Source organism: Nerophis ophidion, linkage group LG24 (genome assembly GCF_033978795.1).
Source record: "Nerophis ophidion isolate RoL-2023_Sa linkage group LG24, RoL_Noph_v1.0, whole genome shotgun sequence".
NCBI lineage: Eukaryota > Metazoa > Chordata > Actinopteri > Syngnathiformes > Syngnathidae > Nerophis > Nerophis ophidion.
The window spans coordinates 30366654-30391721 of NC_084634.1; the positions used below are offsets into that span (position 1 = coordinate 30366654).

General features: G+C 42.8%; 1 protein-coding gene across 13 annotated transcripts in view; it reads left to right on the forward strand.

The window, feature by feature from the left end:
- The window catches only part of ptprk (protein tyrosine phosphatase receptor type K), a 240816-nt gene that overhangs the window by 91010 nt on the left and 124738 nt on the right, over positions 1 to 25068 (forward strand). For all 13 annotated transcript variants that reach the window (XM_061885778.1, XM_061885767.1, XM_061885765.1 and 10 more), the window contains 3 exons: positions 8652 to 8812; positions 9008 to 9059; positions 9134 to 9192. In XM_061885778.1, the coding sequence (XP_061741762.1) occupies positions 8652 to 8812; positions 9008 to 9059; positions 9134 to 9192 (272 nt within the window). The remainder of the gene's footprint in view (positions 1 to 8651; positions 8813 to 9007; positions 9060 to 9133; positions 9193 to 25068) is intronic.

Consider the following 25068-nt stretch of genomic DNA (forward strand, 5'->3'; position numbering starts at 1 on the left):
ACGGTGGGTGTCTGTGTACCTATAACTGCTTGCCTTGGTGCACAAAATAAAATGTAACTTTCACCACAGCAAGCTGTTGTTGTGTTGGGGGAAAAAAGGAATCTTACGTTAAAACTCTGCTGTTGTTGCTTTGATGTGACATATCTAGGTCTTAAGTCTGTCTCAGGGGTATTTTTAGCCTTGTTACTTTTGTGTTGTTATTCCATTAGTGTCCATTTTAGACTTTGGCAGTTCAAAGACAGCAGCCATCTTAGAAATCTGCAGATTTCAGGTGTCGTTGGGATGTCTATTCTTTTTTGTTTAATTTTTTAATGCTTTTTGTCATGCAAGGGTTTTATTGCCACAAGTAAGGTCTGTGTTTGTTATACAGCTTTGCTGAGACCATTTTACATGTCTGCAAACATTGCAATTTTGCCTGTTATAATATTAATCCTTTTATTGACTGCTTTTTTTTTTCCGATATTTTTTTTTTAACTGCCAGATATATGATTAAGTGAAAGGTTATGTGTTGCCGTGTCGTACTTTTTGACATATCTGGGGCTTTGACTGATACATGTATTTTTAGCCGCCACACAGCCTTGGCATCTTACATCCACTTCATGTCACTGTCTGAGTATCAGTCTGATACCAGCAGGAGCAGCAGTGACATCCATTGCGCGTTTGTGTAAGATCGACCAATATGAGTTTTTTCCAGCTCTTTTTCTGATCTGTGTGGCTGTCGTCCAACTTGGATGAAGTCATATTGCTTCTTGATGTTGACTTTCATGAGGCAGGAAGGATTATTATTTGGCAAAAAACTGCCAACTTGTCGGCGTGTATGTGCAGAATAGAGATGAAACGAGACGGACCAATGATTGGCATACAGTGTCTGTGTGTGTGTGTGTGTTTGTGTGCGCCCATTTGAAAATCTGCTGTCGTTTGCCCTCTTCAATTCTGCAGACAACAATATATTCTCACTGTAGATTAACCGAACAATGACGGATAATCACTACTATCCTAGTCAATTGTCCTCCTCTTATTGTGCGTATTCTGTCAAATAGAATTAACTGGCTTCAATGAAGTGTTGTTTACATAATTTGTGCACAGATACTACAGCTGGACGATTATAACAAATATAATAATGACGATTATTTTGATTGATATTGTAATCACGGGGCTTCACGGTGGCAGAGGGGTTAGTGTGTCTGCCTCACAATACGTAGGTCCTGCAGTCCTGGGTTCAAATCCAGCCTCGGGATCTTTCTGTGTGGAGTTTGCATGTTCTCCCCGTGAATGCGTGGGTTCCCTCCGGGTACTCTGGCTTCCTCCCACTTCCAAAGACATGTACCTGGGGATAGGTTGATTGGCAACACTAAATTGGCCCTAGTGTGTGAATGTGAGTGTGAATGTTGTCTGTCTATCTGTGTTGGCCCTGCGATGAGGTGGCGACTTGTCCAGGGTGTACCCCGCCTTCCACCCGATTGTAGCTGAGATAGGCGCCAGCGCCCCCCGCGACCCCGAAAGGGAATAAGCGGTAGAAAATGGATGGATGGATTGTAATCACGATTATTTACGAAGTGATTAATTGATTTGAAAACATGAGTATTTATTGTACCATGAAAACTCAACTTTAAATATAGTCACCTGGATATGAATTAGTAACAAGTAAACCACAAAAAGTAAAATAATAATAGCAATACCAATACATTGAAATAACAATAGCAAACTAAAAAAAAAAAAATCACTTTTTCCGTTTTGTTTTTAATTCAGTTTTTTACCTTTTTACACTAAGGCTGAGCGATATATCGATACACTCGATATATATCGCGGGTTTGTCTCTGTGCGATATAGAAAACGACTACTCAGTGATATTCGAGTATACGTTCTCACACAGTTGCTTTTAGCTGCGGGCATTACACTACTTGCGTTTCCCACCCTATCCTGTCACTCCTTCTCAGAGAGAATTTAAACAAGTGCAACTTCTTACATACGTTACATACGGCAGAGAGGTAGCTACATGCGTAACATTAGCTATTTTTGATTGCTTGGTTGATTGAAACTTTTATACGTAGATTGCACAGTTCAGTACATATTCCGTACAATTGACCACTAAATGGTAACACCCGAATAAGTTTTTCAACTTGTTTGAGTCGGGGTCCACGTAAATCAATTGATGGTACAAATATATACTATCAGTATAATACAGTCATCACACAGGTTAATCATCAGAGTATATACATTGAATTATTGACATTATTTATAATCTGAGGGGTGGGATGAGGAGCTTTGGTTGATATCAGTACTTCAGTCATCAACAATTGCATAACCAGAGAAATGTGGACTTTGAAACAGTGTAGGTCTGACTTAGTAGGATATGTACAGCCAGCAGAGAACATAGTGAGTTCTGATAGCATAACAACAAGTTTGGTTGTTAACAATCCGGGGAGCTGAATTACCATGAATTGATTAACGTGGACCCCGACTTAAACAAGTTGAAAAACTTATTCGGGTGTTACCATTTAGTGGTCAATTGTACGGAATATGTACTGTACTGTGCAATCTACTAATAAAAGTATCAATCAATCAATCAATGAGGTGCTAACGGTGCATTGCGAGTGGTATTATGAGAGAGAAAGGTGCAAATCTGGTAACAAATGGAGGAAGAATTAATTCCAAAGAAAAACAGCACGGGGTCCATTATCAATTATGCGGCAAAAGCGTTGTTAATAAAAGTAGCAGCACTGCTCATTTGTAGCATCATTTGAAAAAGTCACCCGTTGGAGAATAAGGATTGCTTGAAACTCTGCATTTCAACATCTCGGTTCAGCGCCACACCCACAAAATGCCAAAGCAGCAATTTCCACATCAACACCGCATGAAAAAAAAATCAACAGCAGAAAGCGATAACGTCCGCAGGAACCTACCACAGAACAAAGGACATACACTATTTGATTTCCTATTATGCAGTTCATTTTTATTTAACAGTTTTTGAAATATATTGTGTGACATCATGCACAAAAGTGCACTTAATTTGTTTTTAACTATTGTAGTGGCGTTCTGTACAAAAAGCGCACTTTAATTTAGTGTTGCTTTGATATGTCACCTTAGTGACATCATGCTAGGGCTGGGCGATATATCGATACAAACGATATATCGCGGGTTTGTTTTTGTGCAATATATAAAATGACTATATCGTAATATTTGAGTATACGTTCTCACGCAGTTGATTTTAGCTGCGGGCATTACACTCCGGGCGTTTCTCACTCCTTCTCGTCTCTCCTTCTCAGAGAGACGTAAAACAAGCCCACCTTCTTACATACGTCACATACTGTCGCGCGTGTAGCGCCATACGCTCTCGTCGAGCAGAGAGGTAGCAGCATGGCTAATGTTAGCTGAGGCAGGTGGCGCAAGCAGAGCGGAGCGGAGCGAGTTGAGTGACATTACAAGAGAGAGAAGGTGCGAAACTGATCACAAATGGAGGAAGAACAACTAATGCCCAAAAAATCAGCAGGGGGTCCATCATCTAGCGGTGGTTTGGCTTCAAGCGGAAAGATATTCATTCAGCAGAAAACAGCAATATGCAAAGTATGCAGCAGAAGTGTTACTACAAAAGGTAGCAGCACTACTAAATTGTTCTTTCATTTAAAAAGTCACCTGTCAGAGAATGAAGAGAATTTAATAAATACAGTTTTGGTCAATTGACTTAATTATGATTTCCCTCTCTGCATGAAAGTTTAAAATGAGCATATATTAATGCAGTATGAAGACGAATGTTTTAATGTAGACACATAGAATCATCATACTGTTGTGATTACATGCATCAAGTGTTCATTCAAGGCTAAGGAAAAATATTGAGATATATATCGTATATCGTGTTATGGCATAAAAATATCGCAATATTAATAACAGCCAATATCGCCCAGCCCTACATCATGCACAAAAGTGCACTTGTTTTAAAAAATCTCTGACAATCTTGCACTTTCTGTTTTGAAAATGACATGAATGTTTGTGCCACTGCTTAATAACTGTTTAATAAATACAGTTTTGCTAAATTGACTTAGTTGTGATTTCCCTCTCTGCATGAAAGTTTAAAATGAGCATATATTAATGCAGTATGAACAAGAATGTTTTAATGTAGACACATAGAATCATTATACTGCTGTGATTAAATGTGTTCTTTCAAGGCTAAGACAAAATATCGCGATATATAACGTCTATCGGGACATGGCACAGAAATATCGAGATATTAATAAAAGGCCGTATCGCCCAGCCCTACTTTACTAGTATTTAACCACCATAGAGTCTATGTGCTTTTTGTGTAAAATAAAATGTATGCAAAATACAAAAATCTTCTCATTTACAACACAGCTATGGAGAATTTAATCGGTATTTTAGGTCGAAGCATGATGATTTTGTGACTGTATCAAGTACGTGTCGTACCTTTTATTTTGTTAGTGCAGTCAAACCGGATGTGGCGCTATTATTGTGAAGGGAGGAAGTGTGCTGTGCTGCTATTCTCAGCTTAAGGAGTAAAGAGGTGATTCACTTGAGGGTTCTAAAAAAAAGAAAAGAGGGAGTGACTGCTGTTTGTACATTAATGTTACATTGATAGTGAACAACAGGCTGAATAAGTGTACGTTATATGACACATAAATAACCAACTGGGAAAGTGCCTGGTATGTTAAAGTAACATATTATGGTAAGAGTCATTCAAATAACTATAACATATAGAACATGCTATACGTTTACCAAACAATCTGTCACTCCTAATTGCTAAATGCGATGAAATCTTATATGTCTATTCTCTTACGTGAATGAGCTAAAATATATTATTTGATATTTTACAGTAATGTGTTAATAATTTCACACATAAGTCGCTCCTGAGTATAAGTCGCCAAACTATGAAAAAGACTGCGACTTATAGTCCGATAAATACGGTACTTCAGTGCAACAGTTTGGCCAACAAAAATAAAGAGTGATACCTCACATCCAACACACAATCTTTGTGCCTCCCGGACAACTCAACCAGCGTTCAATTCGATGAGATGACAAAACATTTCAGCTAGTAATGATGTTATTGGAACTGAAACAAAGTTAGCAGTTAAATAAATGACGGGTGAACATCCCAGTAAACAAACTTTATAAACAAATTGTGACAACGTTCCCGACACATCGCCTTATGCATGGTAACTCTCAGTCCCAGCAGCTGGCTGCCCGTTCAAAACGAAACTGCAACATCAAATATTGTTCTCCTCCAAGAGCATTGCGCTCTTAATCGCGTACAGAGACTCCACAGAAGTAGAAGCTATTGAAACAAAGAGATCGGCGCCATTAGCTCGTAGGGGAACATTTTCAAAACAAAATCCATGGAATTGCCGCCATGTTTCCCGAGCTGAACGACTCAAGCGCGTGTGCATGTGCATGCTCCGCGGCGCTTCAGTATTCAGGGAGTAAGCAGTTTCCTAAAATGCATTACTAAATGACGGCTTTTCGGTAAATACAAATTCAAACTGTGTCAGTAATCATGTGGGATTTTACCGCTGTCTATCATTATACCGTTTATCGTTACATCCTTACTACATCAACACGTAAAAAGTCAAGGGCGGTCACGGCATGTTGTTGCCGTAAATGTTGGTCAATTTTTAGGGCATTACTGCAAATCACAAGAGCGGTCGTGGCAAAAGTTAAATTTGAGTCCTGGTAATTTATAGAGCCATTGCTTTTTGGACTAATTTACCACTGGCTAGTCGTCTAATAAAAGTGAAATTATCCTTTGAAAAATGACTACAGTTGAGGCAATAACATTAAACTAAATTAATTTGTGATATTTTACGTTATTTCGTACCTGTGTAAATGTTGATCGACGCAATTGCATCCTTTTTTAACATATTTTATATTTATTGATAGTGATGAATTGTATTGTGAACTCATGCACAATCTTTGTGGTTTTTTTGTGTGTTTTTAATGTGTTTTGCAATGTTTTAAACCATTTTGTAATGTGTAATGTTTTGTGTAGAGCCCAGTAAGACTCGCTGACTGCCATGGCTTCAGCTAATAGGGATCCTTTTCAAAGAAGCAAAATAAGTACATTTTCATGCACAAATGTTTTTTCTCCTCACAATAACATTTCACTCACATGTATGTCAAATTCCCTGATAATGTTTTGACTTTATCAGTGGATTAAGTTTTATTTGCCCATTATGAGACTTTGTCCACGGTTATGAAAACACGTAAATCATGCCTTACTTTTTTGTTTAGTTTAGTGATTATTGGTTATGCATAGGGCTTCACGGTGGAAGAGGGGTTAGTGCGTCTGCCTCACAATACGAAGGTCCTGCAGTCCTGGGTTCAACTCCAGGCTCGGGATCTTTCTGTGCGGAGTTTGCATGTTCTCCTCGTGAATGCATGGGTTCCCTCCGGGTACTCCGGCTTCCTCCCACTTCCAAAGACATGCACCTGGGGATAGGTTGATTGGCAACACTAAATTGGCCCTAGTGTGTGAATGTGAGTGTGAATGTTGTCTGTCTATCTGTGTTGGCCCTGCGATGAGGTGGCGACTTGTCCAGGGTGTACCCCGCCTTCCGCCCGATTGTAGTTGAGATAGGCGCCAGCGCCCCCCGCGACCCCGAAAGGGAATAAGCGGTAGAGAAAAAGGATGGATGGATGGTAACCATGGGGACATCCCAAACTTCTTGTAAACGTGCTCTTTTTTTTTCACTCAAGTGTTTCACAGGCTCAAGCTCCAGAATTTGCATGCACGTTGCGTGGCCTGTTATTTTTTTTTTTTTTCGATTACATTTTTATAATCAGGAGAAGCCATGATCAAAATCTAAATTAAAATTCGATTAATTGTCTAGCCTTGACAGATAGTACATTATTTACACTTATCTTTGTGTATTATGTCTCTTTTTCCAACCAGGACACCAAGTTGTTAGTCAGTATTCTGATAAATGTTATATATTGTGCTTGTCGTGTTTTGTAGCCTGTTCTGTACATATGTGACACAGTAAAATGGGAGATTATCGAGTGTAACGTTAAGCATCACATTTCATCATATTTCACTGGCCCAACATCTGCTTAAGTTTAAGCTGATTATTAAAACATCTGGATCAGGCGTAAGGTTCGTTCTGTCATCACTGCCATATTATATATGCTTTTCGACACTTAACTACTGTAGATACCAAGTAGTGATGTCCAGACCCTGATCAGGCTATCAGATGGGATCTGATTTTTTTTGCTATTTTTCAACTGATCATTGATTGGCCAACGCGCTGCCGAGCCCAGTCCGAACTTTAGCACAGCTGTGTCCCACTTAGGGCTGCAATGATTCATCGATTAAATCAATTAATTTAATTAGAAAAAAACATACATTTTTATTTTGTTTTGATTTTCGGTTGAGTGTTTTTGAGGAGGTGCACACATCCCTGTACATACCAATTTCACAGACACACGTTCCTTCTCTAGGCGCGGTCAAGGCGTTGAGAGGTTCCGGTTTGGTGACCGCAGGATTAGGTCTCTGCTTTTTGCAGATGATGTGGTCCTGATGGCTTCATCTGACCGGGATCTTCAGCTCTCACTGGATCGGTTCGCAGCCGAGTGTGAAGCGACCGGAATGAGATTCAGCACCTCCAAGTCCGAGTCCATGGTTCTCGCCCGGAAAAGGGTGGAATGCCATCTCCGGGTTGGGGAGGAGACCCTGCCCCAAGTGGAGGAGTTCAGGTACCTAGGAGTCTTGTTCACGAGTGGGGGAAGAGTGGATCGTGAGATCGACAGGCGGATCGGTGCGGCGTCTTCAGTAATGCGGACGTTGTACCGATCCGTTGTGGTGAAGAAGGAGCTGAGCCGGAAGGCAAAGCTCTCAATTTACCGGTCGATCTACGTTCCCATCCTCACCTATGGTCATGAGCTTTGGGTCATGACCGAAAGGATAAGATCACGGGTACAAGCGGCCGAAATGAGTTTCCTCCGCCGTGTGGCGGGGCTCTCCCTTAGAGATAGGGTGAGAAGCTCTGCCATCCGGGAGGAACTCAAAGTAAAGCCGCTGCTCCTCCACATCGAGAGGAGCCAGATGAGGTGGTTCGGGCATCTGGTCAGGATGCCACCCGAACGCCTCCCGAGGGAGGTGTTTAGGGCACGTCCAACCGGTAGGAGGCCACGGGGAAGACCCAGGACACGTTGGGAAGACTATGTCTCCCGGCTGGCCTGGGAACGCCTCGGGATCCCCCGGGAAGAGCTAGACGAAGTGGCTGGGGAGACGGAAGTCTGGGTTTCCCTGCTTAGGCTGTTGCCCCCGCGACCTGACCTCGGATAAGCGGAAGAAGATGGATGGAGATGGATGGACTTTCTTTCTCCTCTCGATGACAGAATTCTAATCACAAAACGACAATTTTCGCATTAAATAGCAGATTGTTTTTAATAGCCACATTTTTGAGTCCGTACGTCATTCCATTAACGCGGAAGTCATAGAGACTTACCCTCCAAACTGATTAGTAAGATTAAGGATAAAATAAAACGACACATAATCCAAACAGTGTTAGGGCAACCAAACGTTTTGGGATTACGTTAATGAATCATTGTACTCCTACATTGTAAAATGGCAAGTGTCAAACGTTGATTAACAAAGCACACTAAGTCTTAGATCAAACCGTAAGACTTGCCTACCCTGTGCCCAGGTTCCTACATGTATGTGGATGTCTCGCAGTATGAGGTTGGGGAGAAGGCCAGATTTCAACTCCCGGTGATGAAGGAGAATGACACCCACTGCATTGACTTCAACTACCAACTAATCAGTTCTGATGGTTCCAGTCCTGGAACCCTCAATGTCCTGGTCAAGGTACAGGGGACAAATTGCAATGTTCCTATAACTTATACGTGATGTATTATGAGTAATGTTGTCAATATTCAAACATCAATTACCATTATGGTACAATATGGGGAATGATTTGAATTCACATTTGGCAGTGTCTTTTTTTTTTTTTTTTCAACATATGATTGTATTTTAAACATGTTTTCTGTTCCGTTACCACAGGTTAACAAAGGTCCACTGGCCAATCCTATTTGGAATGTAACTTCCAATACTGGTAACAACTCTAGCACCAATCACATTCTCATCCTCTTAACACTGAGTGAACATTTCCCACTTGTGCCCTAACAGGTAAAGACTGGCTGAAGGCTGAACTCGCCGTCTCTACCTTTTGGCCCAATGAGTACCAGGTAATTTCACTCTTGAGTTTATATTTCACTATATTCCCTACGTCTGCAACCTGCGGCTCTTCTGCCTCCTTGTTGTGGCTCCCTCAAATTTTTTTTTAACCCCGGACTGAGAAAAGATTGCATTTTTAAAAACAGTTAATCATTTAAGAGTTAAATAATTTCCAACTCTCTGTGAGGCTGTGAAAGCACACGGGCTGAAAAAGAGACTGGAAGCCTGTTTGTTCAGTTCAGCTTCTCGAGTATACAACCCCTTGGGTAAGCTAACCATGAATACTTGCCAAAAGAAAAATAGTTTAATTTCACATGGTCAGATTGATTGTCTTGTAAAATAAACAGTTTGTGGCTCTATACTGTATTTCTTTAGTGGAAGAGACGGCAGAATGATATTCTTGATAGTAAAGGATGCAGACTTCTGGACTAAGTCGTAAGTAGGGATGGGTTGCAGTGTATGGCCTAAAATCTATATGACGATGTATATTGCAGCCTCCCGCAATAACGACATTTGTCACAATATATAAATAATAGTCATTCTAAAAAGGGCTACACCGGCTCCTAACTTGTCTGCTGACCTATTTGGTAACATATTGTGTCATTACCAGTTGTATTATTTTGTCAAAACTATTATTAATCTTTTTGCTAAATTAATATTAATATTTGGTTACTTTCTGTTGTAAAATTGATGTTAAACTGCAATAAAAACGTATTATTTTATTGTTTGGATACTTTATATTAGTTTTGTTTGATACCACCCATTTGGGTATCTATCCCATACCAAGTATTTACAGGGGCAGTATTAGAGATGATACTGATACTTCAATTCATCAATATCATTAAATGATTGCACTTTTAATCAGAATTATAATCAGACAAAAACAGGATAGCTGTAACAATATCTATTAAAAATTCCCTTTTATTACAAACAATATTTTGAGCAAAATAAATTCAAAAGTGTTATATGACCATCAGCAAAAAATACAATCGGCTGTTATTTCCTGGTTCGTAGTCAATAACGAATACGATTTTGTGATAATGAAAAAAATCCATCTAATCATTATAGTATCGACCATATATTGTTACTATACTTATCGTTACTGTTATTTGTATTGATCTGCCCACCCCTGTCTACATCCAAGATCACTAGCTTAGTACTTAGCATAGCTTCTTGTATCTTCCTACGGTGTGTAATGTAGCATGTTTAGCTATTCCTCATTCTTCAGTGATAATAAGCTTGCAAAAACGAAGTTTATTTGCTGTCATGTAGGCAAGGAAACTCAAACTGTGGTACACGTACCACTCGATGGAGCCCACCTTACCACCGTTTGAGAATATATACAAATTTGTGAAGGAGATAGTAGTCACACAGTAATGACTATAATCATTATAGCTCTACAATAGAAATACAAATCTTGATCATGTATAACAATAGTCACCTCTATTATCAATATTACGTTTGCTTTAAATGTAACAATACATACATATATACTTGGTTTACAAAAGAAAGAAGAGTAAGAGGCAGGGAAAAAAGATGAGCAGAATATATTAACCTTTTACATTGTTATGGTAGCATAGTTTAAGCTTTAGCAACGTGCCGTTAACCTGTTATTTTTGACAGCCCTATTTAAAACACAATCCAAATTTGCATAGTTTTGAAAAATATGTTTCTCTTTATTTTTCTCAAGCGGCCGGGCCTCCCTTTAAGTCTTCTGGTGTCACCTGGGGGGAAAACCTCTCACAGTTTGAAAATTGCTGGCCCAGCCCAGACCCCGATTGATTAAAGATTTCATTGAAGTGTCCTATACTTGTATTACTGTGGTGTTGTAGTGTGAACACACGGACATAACACACAGAGTCAAAAACAAACATGCACACGCTGTGAGGCAGCCTACTGATTTATTTGTGTTGACTGAGGCTCAGGAGGAGACGCTCAGGCAAGAAAGACGTAGTGAGAGGCCATGGGGTGCGCGTGTGTGTGTTGGTGTGTGTCAGCGCGAACGGTCAATCATTCTGGACATTGCTCTTGTGTCTATTTATTTTGGATGATGACGTGTGGTAACTCGGCGTTAAGAGAAATATATTTTTTTTGTATGTTTGTACAATTTTAGAGGCAATAGTCGGTATGATCTTTTTATGCGAAAATAGTTGTAGGGTGTTGTTGACGTGCATGTGGCGGATGAGTGTCACACAGCCTGATTAATACACACAGCCAGGGGACCCAATAACACGACTGTAAAGCAAAGGCTGGAGGACTCTTCCAAATGACCCATCTGGTGCCTATTCGCCCTCAGTGACTGTGTGTGGAGATGGCCAGCATAAAAAAAAAACATGTGTCAACATGTTCTAATTGAGCCGTATCATTCCTTGCTTGCTCAGGGCTCATCGAGGGTTTTTTTTCAGGGTTCGAAACAGGTTCTTGGATTTGAGGGCGATATGACGCCACCTTGTCATGTTCAAACATGTTTCTGTACTAGCACTTATATGCTTGCATGCTAATGAGTTTAGGGAGTGAAAGTACACACCCACACAGCATTGATATATACAGTATATATATATATACATATATATATATATATATATATATATATATATATATATATATATATATATATATATATATATATATATATATATATCCATCCATCCATCCATCCATCTTCTTCCGCTTATCTGAGGTCGGGTCGCGGGGGCAGCAGCCTAAGCAGGGAAGCCCAGACTTCCCTCTCCCCAGCCACTTCGTCTAGCTCTTCCCGGGGGATCCCGAGGCGTTCCCAGGCCAGCCGGGAGACATAGTCTTCCCAACGTGTCCTGGGTCTTCCCCGTGGCCTCCTACCGGTTGGACGTGCCCTAAACACCTCCCTCGGGAGGCGTTCGGGTGGCATCCTGACCAGATGCCCGAACCACCTCATCTGGCTCCTCTCGATGTGGAGGAGCAGCGGCTTTACTTTGAGTTCCTCCCGGATGACAGAGCTTCTCACCCTATCTCTAAGGGAGAGCCCCGCCACACGGCGGAGGAAACTCATTTCGGCCGCTTGTACCCGTGATCTTATCCTTTCGGTCATGACCCAAAGCTCATGACCATAGGTGAGGATGGGAAAGTAGATCGACCGGTAAATTGAGAGCTTTGCCTTCCGGCTCAGCTCCTTCTTCCCCACAACAGATCGGTACAACGTCCGCATTACTGAAGACGCCGCACCAATCCGCCTGTCGATCTCACGATCCACTCTTCCCCCACTCGTGAACAAGACTCCTAGGTACTTGAACTCCTCCACTTGGGGCAGGGTCTCCTCCCCAACCCAGAGATGGCACTCCACCCTTTTCCGGGAGAAAACCATGGACTCGGATTTGGAGGTGCTGATTCTCATTCTGGCCGCTTCACACTCGGCTGCGAACCGATCCAGTGAGAGCTGAAGACCCCGGCCAGATGAAGCCAACAAGACCACATCGTCTGCAAAAAGCAGAGACCTAATCCCGCGGATATATATATATATATATATATATATATATATATATATATATATATATATATATATATATAAATATATGTATGTATGTTTTCTTTATTATATTTTTAATATGTATACAAATATACATACAAGACAATACTGTACACATGTCTTAGGCCCCAAGTAACTTAAACCAAATGTTTTCACAGCAGTCATTGTGACTCAGTAAGACCGACTCAGTAAATACTAGGACGAGTACAACTAGCATGATGACACACAAAATACAAAACACAGAGGTACACGGACCAAGGTAGAGTACATTATGCTTTGATTAGGGTCTGGATAAGAGGCCTATACAGGAATATTCTTTTACAGATTGAGTCACTATGGCTTTAATGCAGGGCTATTCAACTGGCGTCCCAAAGGCGAAATGACACCATACCGCCCACCAAAATCCATTCAAAAACTTTTTTGCTGCAAATTCCTAAAAACACTTTGCCAGATCCTTGCATTGACATTTTGCAGTCCAAACTTGTGATTTGCATAACTGAGGTGTTCCTCAAGTCACCCATTTAGATTTTTTTTTTTTTGTATTGTGATTTATATAAGCAAGTTGTTGCTGCAGCTTATTTACTTCAGATGCAGCCAGAAATCATTTGTTCAACTTCTTTAGTTACACTAGGGTTTTTCCTCAAGATTCAATTTCAGGTCTTGGTTTTTTAAATTACGTTTTATTTCATTTACAAAATCACACAGAATATTAAACAGTTTAATAGGGGATAGTGCATGTGCCTCACAATATGAAGGTCCTGAGTTGTCTTGGGTTCAATTCCGGGCGGGGGATCTTTCTGTGTGGGGTTTGCATGTCCTTCCCGTGACTGTGTGGGTTCCCTCCGGGTACTCCGGCTTCCTCCCACCTCCAAAGACATGCACCTGGGGATAGGTTGATTGGCAACACTAAATTGGCCCTAGTGTGTGAATGTGAGTGTGAATGTTGTCTCTCTATCTGCGTTGGCCCTGTGATGAGGTGGCGACTTGTCCAGGGTGTACACCGCCTTCCGCCCGATTGTAGCTGAGATAGGTTCCAGCGACACCGAAGGGAATAAGCGGTAAAAAATGGATGGATGGATGTATGTATAGAACAATCACAACTCTTAACCTATCCAAGTCCCACAACATTTCAAAAAGTATTCCGCGGAGCAATTAAGACAATTACAACACAAAAAAACCCTCAAAACTACACAACAGTGTCAATAATACTAATATCACTAACATCGATAACAATAATTAAAGCAACAAAAAAAATCACAGCCATTACTAAAATAAAACAATAATATTGTCACAATAGCTTACACGTGCATTGTATCTCATTAGTTTGACAACCACAATTAACACACAATGAAAACAATGAACAAGAGGTTATATTTTAGGTTAATGTAATCGTAAAAAAATATTCCGAGGTATGACTCATTATTATCCAATCTAAAAAATGTTTTGATCTACTGATATCATCTCCATGGCTCGTGTATATCAGTCCATTGACAAGAATGCATTTATATTCTTTGACACATTACTAAATTGATGTTAATACTTAAGAAAGTGATTGCTTCTTTAGTGGTTTTAGATAACAAATTATTTATTCTCTGACATTGTTTGTTTAATTTATATAGTTATTCTAGTGGTGTTCCTCAAGGTACCATTTCAGGTCCATTATTTGGGCTATTCAATGGGTGGTTCAAAAAACATGTGAGAGACTAATATATTTTTGCACCATGTTCTCAAAATCATATGGGTGATCTTTGACTAGCTTTTTTGCAGAAGATCCTTTAAAATAGCAGAGCGGTCCTATAACTCTGAAAAAATAAATAGTCCAAACTCAAATGTCTACTGTTAAGGACGCTGGTCCTCCAGGATATACAGTACAACATAACACTAATAGTAGTGCTCAGCTTTCTGGAAATATGGCCTCCAAAACTATTGAGTTGTATATCACTGCTTTAAAGGAATGGTCTTTCCCAGGTGTGTCCAATTTACGGTCCGCTAGCTCACACAATATGTCATGAGTTTAACCAAATATTGCATCGCGGAGTGCTTCCAGTTTGATCTTAGATAACAGGCGGTTTCTGAAGGCTACATATTTGCTGCCGTACTGGGGACAATGTAAGTAAATCATATCAATGACCCTTGAAAGCCCTTTGAAGTAATAGCACATTTACTTTTATGACATGATCCAAACAACCTTCCCTAGTCATGGTGCAAAAAAAGAAAAATGCAACACACATGGTCACTGAACATTGTGGATCTTAGTAAAATCATCCAAACACCGTAAACAAATCAAAAAGTTCACCCATTTAAGTCCATTAGAGTGCATAATGGGGAACATGTAAAACACTCTCTCCACACGTATCCATGTTTGGCACATTTTAGCTGCTTAATGTTTGATTGATTACATAACTTTAAGAAGGCCATCATTGAAGTAAGCAGGGTAGGAGTCAAACTTTTATATGATGTTAATATCAATCAATCAATCAATCAATGTTTACTTATATAGCCCTAAATCACTAGTGTCTCAAAGGGCTGCACAAACCACTACGACATCCTCGGTAGGCCCACATAAGGGCAAGGAAAACTCACACCCAGTGGGACGTCGGTGACAATGACGACTATGAGAACCTTGGAGAGGAGGAAAGCAATGGATGTCGAGCGGGTTAACATGATATTGTGAAAGTTCAATCCATAATGGATCCAACACAGTCGCAAGAGTCCAGTCCAAAGCGGATCCAACACAGCAGCGAGAGTCCCGTTCACAGCGGAGCCAGCAGGAAACCATCCCAAGCGGAGGCGGATCAGCAGCGCAGAGATGTCCCCAGCCGATACACAGGCGAGCAGTACATGGCCACCGGATCGGACAAGGGAGAGTGGGACATAGGAGAAAAAGAAAAGAAACGGCAGATCAACTGGTCTAAAAAGGGAGCCTATTTAAAGGCCAGAGTATACAAATGAGTTTTAAGGTGAGACTTAAGTGTTTCTACTGAGGTGGCATCTCAAACTTTTACCGGGAGGGCATTCCAGAGTATTGGAGCCCGAAATGAAAACGCTCTATATTAATATCCAATTATATTCATTATATATCCATTATATCAAATATATATCCATCATACTAATATAATATGTACATGTATTTGGCCCCCAGCCAAATTTGTTTTAGTCCAATGCGGTCCCCAAGTCAAAAAGTTTGAACACCCCTGGTCTATCCTTTATAATCATAATGACACCACCATGTTTGTCATTTTCCAAACACACTGTAGTTATTTTCAAAGTTTGTTAATAAGTCAACTTTGGTGGAGGTCTGCATTCCAATTTGTGGCGTTCTCCATATGTGGTCATCAAAGTATTGCTTCAACAACATCTAATTGTAGCCTAAGGCTTTTTAGTTACACTATCACGTAAACTCCTCAGTGATCTAAGTGATGTCAGAGTTCATGATTTCAAAGTTGTTTGGCTCCTGAGAGTAGCTGATAGCCCGGATAGCTGTGAACCCGTGACTCCTTTACGGGTCTTTGGCATTGTATTCATTCGTTCATGCCCCAGGAATGTGGTGAAGGTATCAAGTAAGAGTGGATCAATGTCTTGACAGTGAAGCATGGAGGGAAAGAATGATGGTTGCACAGGCAGAATGAATTGGCAGGGGAGGGAAGAACATGTCTCGGGTAAACCGTTCATTGATGCTCTTGTGAGTGATGAATGACAACAACCGGGTAATCCTCTATCTTGTCCTGTTAGCGGCCTCCTCTCATCTGTTCAATTGTGTGCTTGACTCCAAGTGAACATCAAAATACATACAAACATGGCATAGAGAAAAGTAGACGTGACTATCAGTAAAAATGGGTAGATTTACTTCAGTTGCGATATCCTACTGCAGTTATCCCTAGATTTTGATTTTGACCACCAGGGGGAGGCTATAAATAACCCATCCATCCATCCATTTTCTACCGCTTATTCCCTTTCGGAGTGGTGGGGGGCGCTGGTGCCTATCTCAGCTACAATCGGGCGGAAGGCAGGGTACACCCTGGACAAGTCGCCACCTCATCGCAGGGCCAACACAGATAGACAGACAACATTCACACTCACATTCACACACTAGGGCCAATTTAGTGTTGCCAATCAACCTATCCCCAGGTGCATGTCTTTGGAAGTGGGAGGAAGCCGGAGTACCCGGAGGGAACACACGCATTCACAGGGAGAACCTGGATTTGAACCCAGGACTGCAGGAACTTCGTATTGTGAGGCAGACGCACTAACCCCTCTTCCACCGTGGAGCCCGGCTATAAATAACTTGTGTGCACATTATAGCCTGTAATGGAGACATATTTGGTAACATACAGGTGAAACAAAAAAAATGTGACTATCCAGCAAAGGTTTGTTCAGTCCAGCAGATGGATTCATAAGGTGAATATAATAAATGGCATAGGTTCATAACAAGCAACTCAGGATATTATTTTGATATAATTTTGATGATTATGAGTTACAGTTTATTAAAACCTCGAATTGAAAATCTCAAAATTTGGAGTTTTCACAAATGAAGGCTTGGCATATCTCACTTTACATGTAAGGACTTTATATCACATTAGTTTTACATTTGAATTTCTTACATGAATGGACTTTTTGCGATATTCTGAATTTTTCAGTTATCTGCCAACTGAAATCAAAAGACTACCGTACACCTTATTATTAGGGATGTAACGATTCGTTTTACAATTAAATTTGATATTTGTGGTTGCCTATAAGATTCAGGAACAATGGGTTTTTTTTTTTTTTTTTGAGCGATTCCATCCGAAACAATTCAGTGAGTTGAGGAAGTTTTTAATTTAGTTCTTTGAAAATTATTCCATAAAAAGTACAGTTTAAATCTGGTCTAAAAACATTATACAAATAATAGTTCTACTAAGACTAAGATGCAGTGTATGCATTGTTGTTCCAATGTACGGTACAATTTTTTGATCCATCCATCCATCCATCCATCCATCTTCTTCCACTTATCCGAGGTCGGGTCGTGGGGGCAACAGCCTAAGCAGGGAAACTCAGACTTCCCTTTCCCCAGCCACTTCGTCTAGCTCTTCCCGGGGGATCCCGAGGTGTTCCCAGGCCAGCCGGGAGACATAGTCTTCCCAACGTGTCCTGGGTCTTCCCCGTGGCCTCCTACCGGTTGGACGTGCCCTAAACACCTCCCTAGGGAGGCGTTCGGGTGGCATCCTGACCAGATGCCCGAACCACCTCATCTGGCTCCTCTCGATGTGGAGGAGCAGCGGCTTTACTTTGAGTTCCTCCCGGATGGCAGAGCTTCTCACCCTATCTCTAAGGGAGAGCCCCGCCACACGGCGGAGGAAACTCATTTCGGCCGCTTGTACCCGTGATCTTATCCTTTCGGTCATGACCCAAAGCTCATGACCATAGGTGAGGATGGGAACGTAGATCGACCGGTAAATTGAGAGCTTTGCCTTCCAGCTCAGCTCCGTCTTCACCACAACGGATCGGTACAACGTCCGCATTACTGAAGACGCCGCACCGATCCGCCTATCGATCTCACGATCCACTCTTCCCTCACTCGTGAACAAGACTCCTAGGTACTTGAACTCCTCCACTTGTGGCAGGGTCTCCTTTCCAATCCCGGAGACGGCATTCCACCCTTTTCCGGGCGAGAACCATGGACTCGGACTTGGAGGTGCTGATTCTCATTCCGGTCGCTTCACACTCGGCTGCAAACCGATCCAGTGAGAGCTGAAGATCCCGGTCAGATGAAGCCATCAGGACCACATCATCTGCAAAAAGCAGAGACCTAATCCTGCGGTCACCAAACCGGAACCCCTCAACGCCTTGACTGCGCCTAGAAATTCTGTCCATAAAAGTTATGAACAGAATCGGTGACAAAGGACAGCCTTGGCGGAGTCCAACCCTCACTGGAAATGTGTTCGACTTACTGCCGGCAATGCGGACCAAGCTCTGGCACTGATCATACAGGGAGCGGACCACCACAATAAGACAGTCCGATACCCTATACTCTCTGAGCACTCCCCACAGGACTTCCCGAGGGACATGGTCGAATGCCTTCTCCAAGTCCACAAAGCACATGTAGACTGGTTGGGCAAACTCCCATGGACCCTCAAGACCCCTGCCGAGAGTATAGAGCTGGTCCACAGTTCCACGACCAGGACAAAAACCACACTGTTCCTCCTAAATCCGAGGTTCGACTATCCGGCGTAGCCTCCTCTCCAGTATACCTGAACAAACCTTACCGGGAAGGCTGAGGAGTGTGATCCACGATAGTTGGAACACACCCTCCGGTCCCCCTTCTTAAAGAGAGGAACCACCACCCCGGTCTGCCAATCCAGAGGTACCGCCCCCGATGTCCACGCGATGCTGCAGAGTCTTGTCAACCAAGACAGCCCCACAGCATCCAGAGCCTCAAGGAACTCGGGGCGGGTCTCGTCCACCCCAGGGGCCTTGCCACCGAGGAGCTTTTTAACTACCTCAGCGACCTCAGCCCCAGAAATAGGAGAGTCCACCACAGATACCCCAGGCACTGCTTCCTCATAGGAAGACGTGTTGGTGGGATTGAGGAGGTCTTCGAAGTATTCCTTCCACCTATCCACAACATCCGCAGTTGAGGTCAGCAGAACACCATCCGCACCATACACGGTGTTGATAGTGCACTGCTTCCCCTTCCTGAGGCGGCGGACGGTGGTCCAGAATCGCTTCGAAGCCGTCCGGAAGTCGTTTTCCATGGCTTCCCCGAACTCCTCCCATGCCCGAGTTTTTGCCTCAGTGACCGCTGAAGCCGCACACCGCATTGCCTGTCGGTACCTGTCCACTGCCTCCGGAGTCCTATGAGCCAAAAGGACCCAATAGGACTTCTTTTTCAGCTTGACGGCATCCCTCACCGCTGGTGTCCACCAAGGGGTTTTAGGATTGCCGCCCCAACAGGCACCAACTACCTTGCGGACACAGCTCCGATCAGCCGCATCGACAATAGAGGTGCGGAACATGGTCCACTCGGACTCAATGTCCAGCACCTCCCTCGTGACATGTTCAAAGTTCTTCCAGAGGTGGGAATTGAAACTTTCTCAGACAGGAGACTCTGCCAGACGTTCCCAGCAGAACCTCACAATGCGTTTGGGACTGCCAGGTCGGTCCGGCATCCTCCCCCACCATCGCAGCCAACTCACCACCAGGTGGTGATCGGTAGAAAGCTCTGCCCCTCTCTTCACCCGAGTGTCCAAAACATAAGGCCGCAAATACGATGACACAACTACAAAGTCGATCATGGAACTGCGGCTTAGGGTGTCTTGTAATGGACAAATTGTGACGAGCACAAAAGTCCAATAACAAAACACCACTCAGGTTCAGATCCGGGCGGCCATTCTTCCCAATCACGCCTCTCCAGGTTTCACTGTTGTTGCCAACATGAGCTTTGAAGTCCCCCAGTAGGACAAGGGAATCACCCGGGGGAGCACTTTCCAGTACTCCCTCGAGTGTACCCAAAAAGGGTGGGTACTCTGAACTGCTGTTTGGTGCGTAAGCACAAACAACAGTCAGGATCCGTCCCCCCCCCGAAGGCGGAGGGAGGCTACCCTTTCGTCCACTGGGTTGAACTCCAACGTGCAGGCTTTAAGCCGGGGGGAAACCAGAATTGCCACCCCAGCCCGTCGCCTCTCACTGTCGGCAACGCCAGAGTGGAAGAGAGTCCAGTCCCTCTCGAGAGAAGTGGTTCCAGAGCCCTTGCTGTGCGTCGAAGTGAGTCCGACTATATCCAACCGGAACTTCTCCACTTTGCCCACTAGCTCAGGCTCTTACACCCCCAGTGAGGTGACGTTCCACGTCCCAAGAGCTAGCTTCTGTAGCTGAGGATCGGACCGCCAAGTGCCCTGCCTTCGGCTGCCGCCCAGCTCACATCGCACCCGACCTCTATGGCCCCTGCTATGGGTGGTGAGCCCATTGGAGGGGTGACCCACGTTGCCTCTTCGGGCTGTGCCCGGCCGGGTCCCATGGGAACAGGCCCGGCCACCAGGCGCTCGCCATCGTGCCCCACCTCGGGGCCTGGCTCCAGAGGGGGGCCCCGGTGACCCGCGTCCGGGCGAGGGAAATCTGGGTCCATGTTTTATCTTCTTCATAGAGGTCTTCGAGCTGCTCTTTGTCTGATCCCTCACCTAGAACCTGTTTGCCTTGGGAGACCCTACCAGGGGGCATAAAGCCCCCGGAAAACATAGCTCCTAGGATCATTGGGACACGCAAACTCCTGTACCACGATAAGGTGGCAGCTCAGTTTGTGTTTTTTGATCAAATCAAATAAAAACTTGTTTCGAGTTATCTCTGCTATTTGTATTCAATGGTTTCTTTAAAGGCGGAAAATTGTAAATCAATTTTTTTTGTGTAAAAATCTGAAATAGTATCTTTAAGCCATATCACCAAGGCCTACTCCAAATACTCGCTAAATATAAGCTAAAGTCTCTGTTCGACCAGGAGAATTTTAGGTGTATTACAAGCTACATTCTAACAAAACGGAAACTCTGATCATTGCTCCCGATAAAAAGATCCCTCTGATTAAGAACCTTGGTGCTCTGGGCGCATCTGTTAAAACCAGCCTCAGAAACTTTGGGGTTGTGTTCGATCAGTCAATGTCTTTGGAGGGTCACTGTCGTCAACTGACACAAAAACTGCTTTTGTCACCTGAGAAATATCTCTAAAGTGAGAAATATGTTGTCAAAATCTGATCTCGAAATGACCATTCACACGCGGAGACTATTGCAGTTCTCTTTTCAACACGTCAACGCTGAAGATACTACAGACTGTACAGAATGCGGCTGCCAGACTTTGGAACGGTGCACCCGGAATAGCCCACATTACCCCCATTCTAATCCAGTCTTCATTGGCTTCCAGTCAAATTCTGCATTGAGTTTAACATTTTAGTTCTAACTTTCTGTGCGTTACATGGTAGGATCCCGCAGTACATCACTGATCTGTTGTGCCCCCACACTTCAGGCCAGGGTCTCTTAAATATTCCAAAAAAACATTGTAAAACTCAGAGACCTGACATTCCAGGCTGCAGCCCCCAGACTCTGGAATAACTTGCAGCAGTCCCGCCGCGAGCTTGACTGTGTTGACACTTTTAAAAACCATTTCAAGACTTTTCTTTTTAGTAAATTCTTGTTAATGAACCTTTTAACTATCTTTTTTAATCCACTTTTTTTTTTTTTTTTTTTAATTTTTAAGATGTTGCCCTTGTTTTAATTGAATTGTTGTTTTAATTCACCAATGCTTTGTGATTTTATCTGTGAAAAGCCCTTTCTAAATACAATGGATGTACTTACACTCAGTCCCGGTATAATGTGTTTTATGAGCTGGGGAAACTGCAAAGATGGTGGCACCAAATTTACTTTGTCACTTTGTTTTTACATAACCAATTTAATCGTTTACCCCAATGTTGCTGATCTGACAATATCGCTACATCATTTAGAGATAAAAATGACTTCCATCTTTTGAGTAGACATGCTTTGTGTCAAATCAGAGCTCACATTGGTCACATAAATGTAGTTTGGGGGAGAAGAAACCCAAGAGAATGAAAAAAAAAACAGAGGTAGAATAAGAAGCATACACGATCAAGCCTTCATTCTCCACCTCACTTGCTGTAGCGTTCTATTAGTTTTTCTTCCAGGCATTTTATGTGTACCAAAGGAGATTACTGTGGTCCAGCAGGAAGAAGCATTAATCTCACAGGGTTGTTGGACTGAGTATATTAATCCAAACACCCGGCAGGTCGTGATGTTCATACCTGTACCTCACTAGGGGCTCTCGCTGACTTCATCTTGGTGCAACTTTGCTAGCAAATATAAATAATAACCTATTGACCAAAGCTCAAGTACAATTATGACTTTTTATGTATGTGTAATTATTTGTTACTATAAAACTACAGCACAGGTTTTTTTGTTTTTTTTTGCACGAATTTGCTTAATCTCCTTCCTGAATCTCTGCACACAAAAAGGTAAACGTATGGCAAAACACAATTATTATTTTTTTTGACAAATACACTGCATTGTCGGATTGACTTTCAATCAATGTTTATTTATATAGCCCCAAATCACAAATGTCTCAAAGGACTGCACAAATCATTACGACTACAACATCCTCGGAAGAACCCACAAAAGGGCAAGGAAAACTCACACCCAGTGGGCAGGGAGAATTCACATCCAGTGGGACGCCAGTGACAATGCTGACTATGAGAAACCTTGGAGAGGACCTCAGATGTGGGCAACCCCCCCACTCTAGGGGACCGAAAGCAATGGATGTCGAGCGGGTCCAACATGATACTGTGAAAGTTCAATCCATAGTGACTCCAACACAGCCGCGAGAGTTCAGTTCAAGCGGATCCAAGACAGCAGCGAGAGTCCCGTCCACAGGAGACCATCTCAAGCGGAGGTGGATCAGCAGCGTAGAGATGTCCCCAACCGATACAGGCGAGCGGTCCATCCTGAGTCCCGACGAGCGTTCCATCCTGGGTCTCGACTCTGGACAGCCAGTACTTCATCCATGGTCATCGGACCGGACCCCCTCCACAAGGGAGGGGGGGACATAGGAGAAAGAAAAGAAGCGGCAGATCAACTGGTCTAAAAAGGAGGTCTATTTAAAGGCTAGAGTATACAGATGAGTTTTAAGGTGAGACTTAAATGCTTCTACTGAGGTGGCATCTCAAACTGTTACCGGGAGGGCATTCCAGAGTACTGGAGCCCGAACGGAAAACGCTCTATAGCCCGCAGACTTGAACATTTTACAAAAGGTTTCTAGAAATATTGACGCCACGGACCAAGCAACTAATTGCTTTTAGGTCATTGACCATGTGTCTAATAATAAGACAACTTTTGGGGTCTGGATTAGTTTTTGCCTTGTCTCTCACTTAAAAAGGGAGCGAAGAATGCGTAAAGAATGGTGTTTCCTCGACGTGAATACCTGACAAGTCCGAAAGAGAAAGAGATAATATTGTATTGTCTGCTCACAGATGCTACCCGGTAGTTGTTTGAACACGCTACAGCAAGTCCTCACACGAATGAGGCAAAATGTCATCCAAACCTCTGTATGCTAGAATTTCTTCTTTTGAGCACAGTCCCATAGGGGGCGCCATAAATATGCCGACAACATGTGTGCAGTAGTAACCTTTGGCCCAGTACCTCAAATACACCTGTATCTCAAATCCGTGTCGCACATTAAAATTAATTTAAATCAATTTAATCTGTGCTTACCCTTGCCCACAAAAGGCCACCATTTTAACAGTAAGTGACTTAAAAAGAAAATCTCTTTTAGATTAGATGAAATATTGTACAAACAAAATTAATAGAATGTACTACAAATAACAAAAGTTTTTAAAACAGAAAAAAGTCACAAGCTCTGAAGCACTGGGTAATGACTCAGGTTGTTAGCAATATGCTGGTGCAACCGAACATTTCTGACGTCGGTTACAGTCCCTTCAATCCATAAGATCCTCATGTTCATTGAGTGTAGACACATGAATGCTCCGAACTAGAAATCAGTTGACGGTTTGTCTTTAAAACCGCACGTGAGCCAAGGTTGTCTGTGAAAAGAGTCACTTGCTTGTTACGTTAGTTACGTAACCGGAAACAAAAATAGAAAAAACAAAAAGGCAAGAGTCACGGCTGCCCGCAAAATATTTACCCCTAATTTCCACAAATACGTAACGTCCACACCGCCGACTCACAATATTCAATCAATCAATCAATCAATGTTTACTTATATAGCCCTAAATCACTAGTGTCTCAAAGGGCTGCACAAACCACTACGACATCCTCGGTAGGCCCACATAAGGGCAAGGAAAACTCACACACAGTGGGACGTCGGTGACAATGATGACTATGAGAACCTTGGAGAGGAGGAAAGCAATGGATGTCGAGCGGGTCTAACATGATACTGTGAAAGTTCAATCCATAATGGATCCAACACAGTCGCGAGAGTCCAGTCCAAAGCGGATCCAACACAGCAGCGAGAGTCCCGTTCACAGCGGAGCCAGCAGGAAACCATCCCAAGCGGATGCGGATCAGCAGCGCAGAGATGTCCCCAGCCGATACACAGGCAAGCAGTACATGGCCACCGGATCGGACCGGACCCCCTCCACAAGGGAGAGTGGGACATAGGAGAAAAAGAAAAGAAACGGCAGATCAACTGGTCTAAAAAGGGAGTCTATTTAAAGGCTAGAGTATACAAATGAGTTTTAAGGTGAGACTTAAATGCTTCTACTGAGGTGGCATCTCAAACTGTTACCGGGAGGGCATTCCAGAGTACTGGAGCCCGAAATGAAAACGCTCTATAGCCCGCAGACTTTTTTTGGGCTTTGGGAATCACTAATAAGCCGGAGTCCTTTGAACGCAGATTTCTT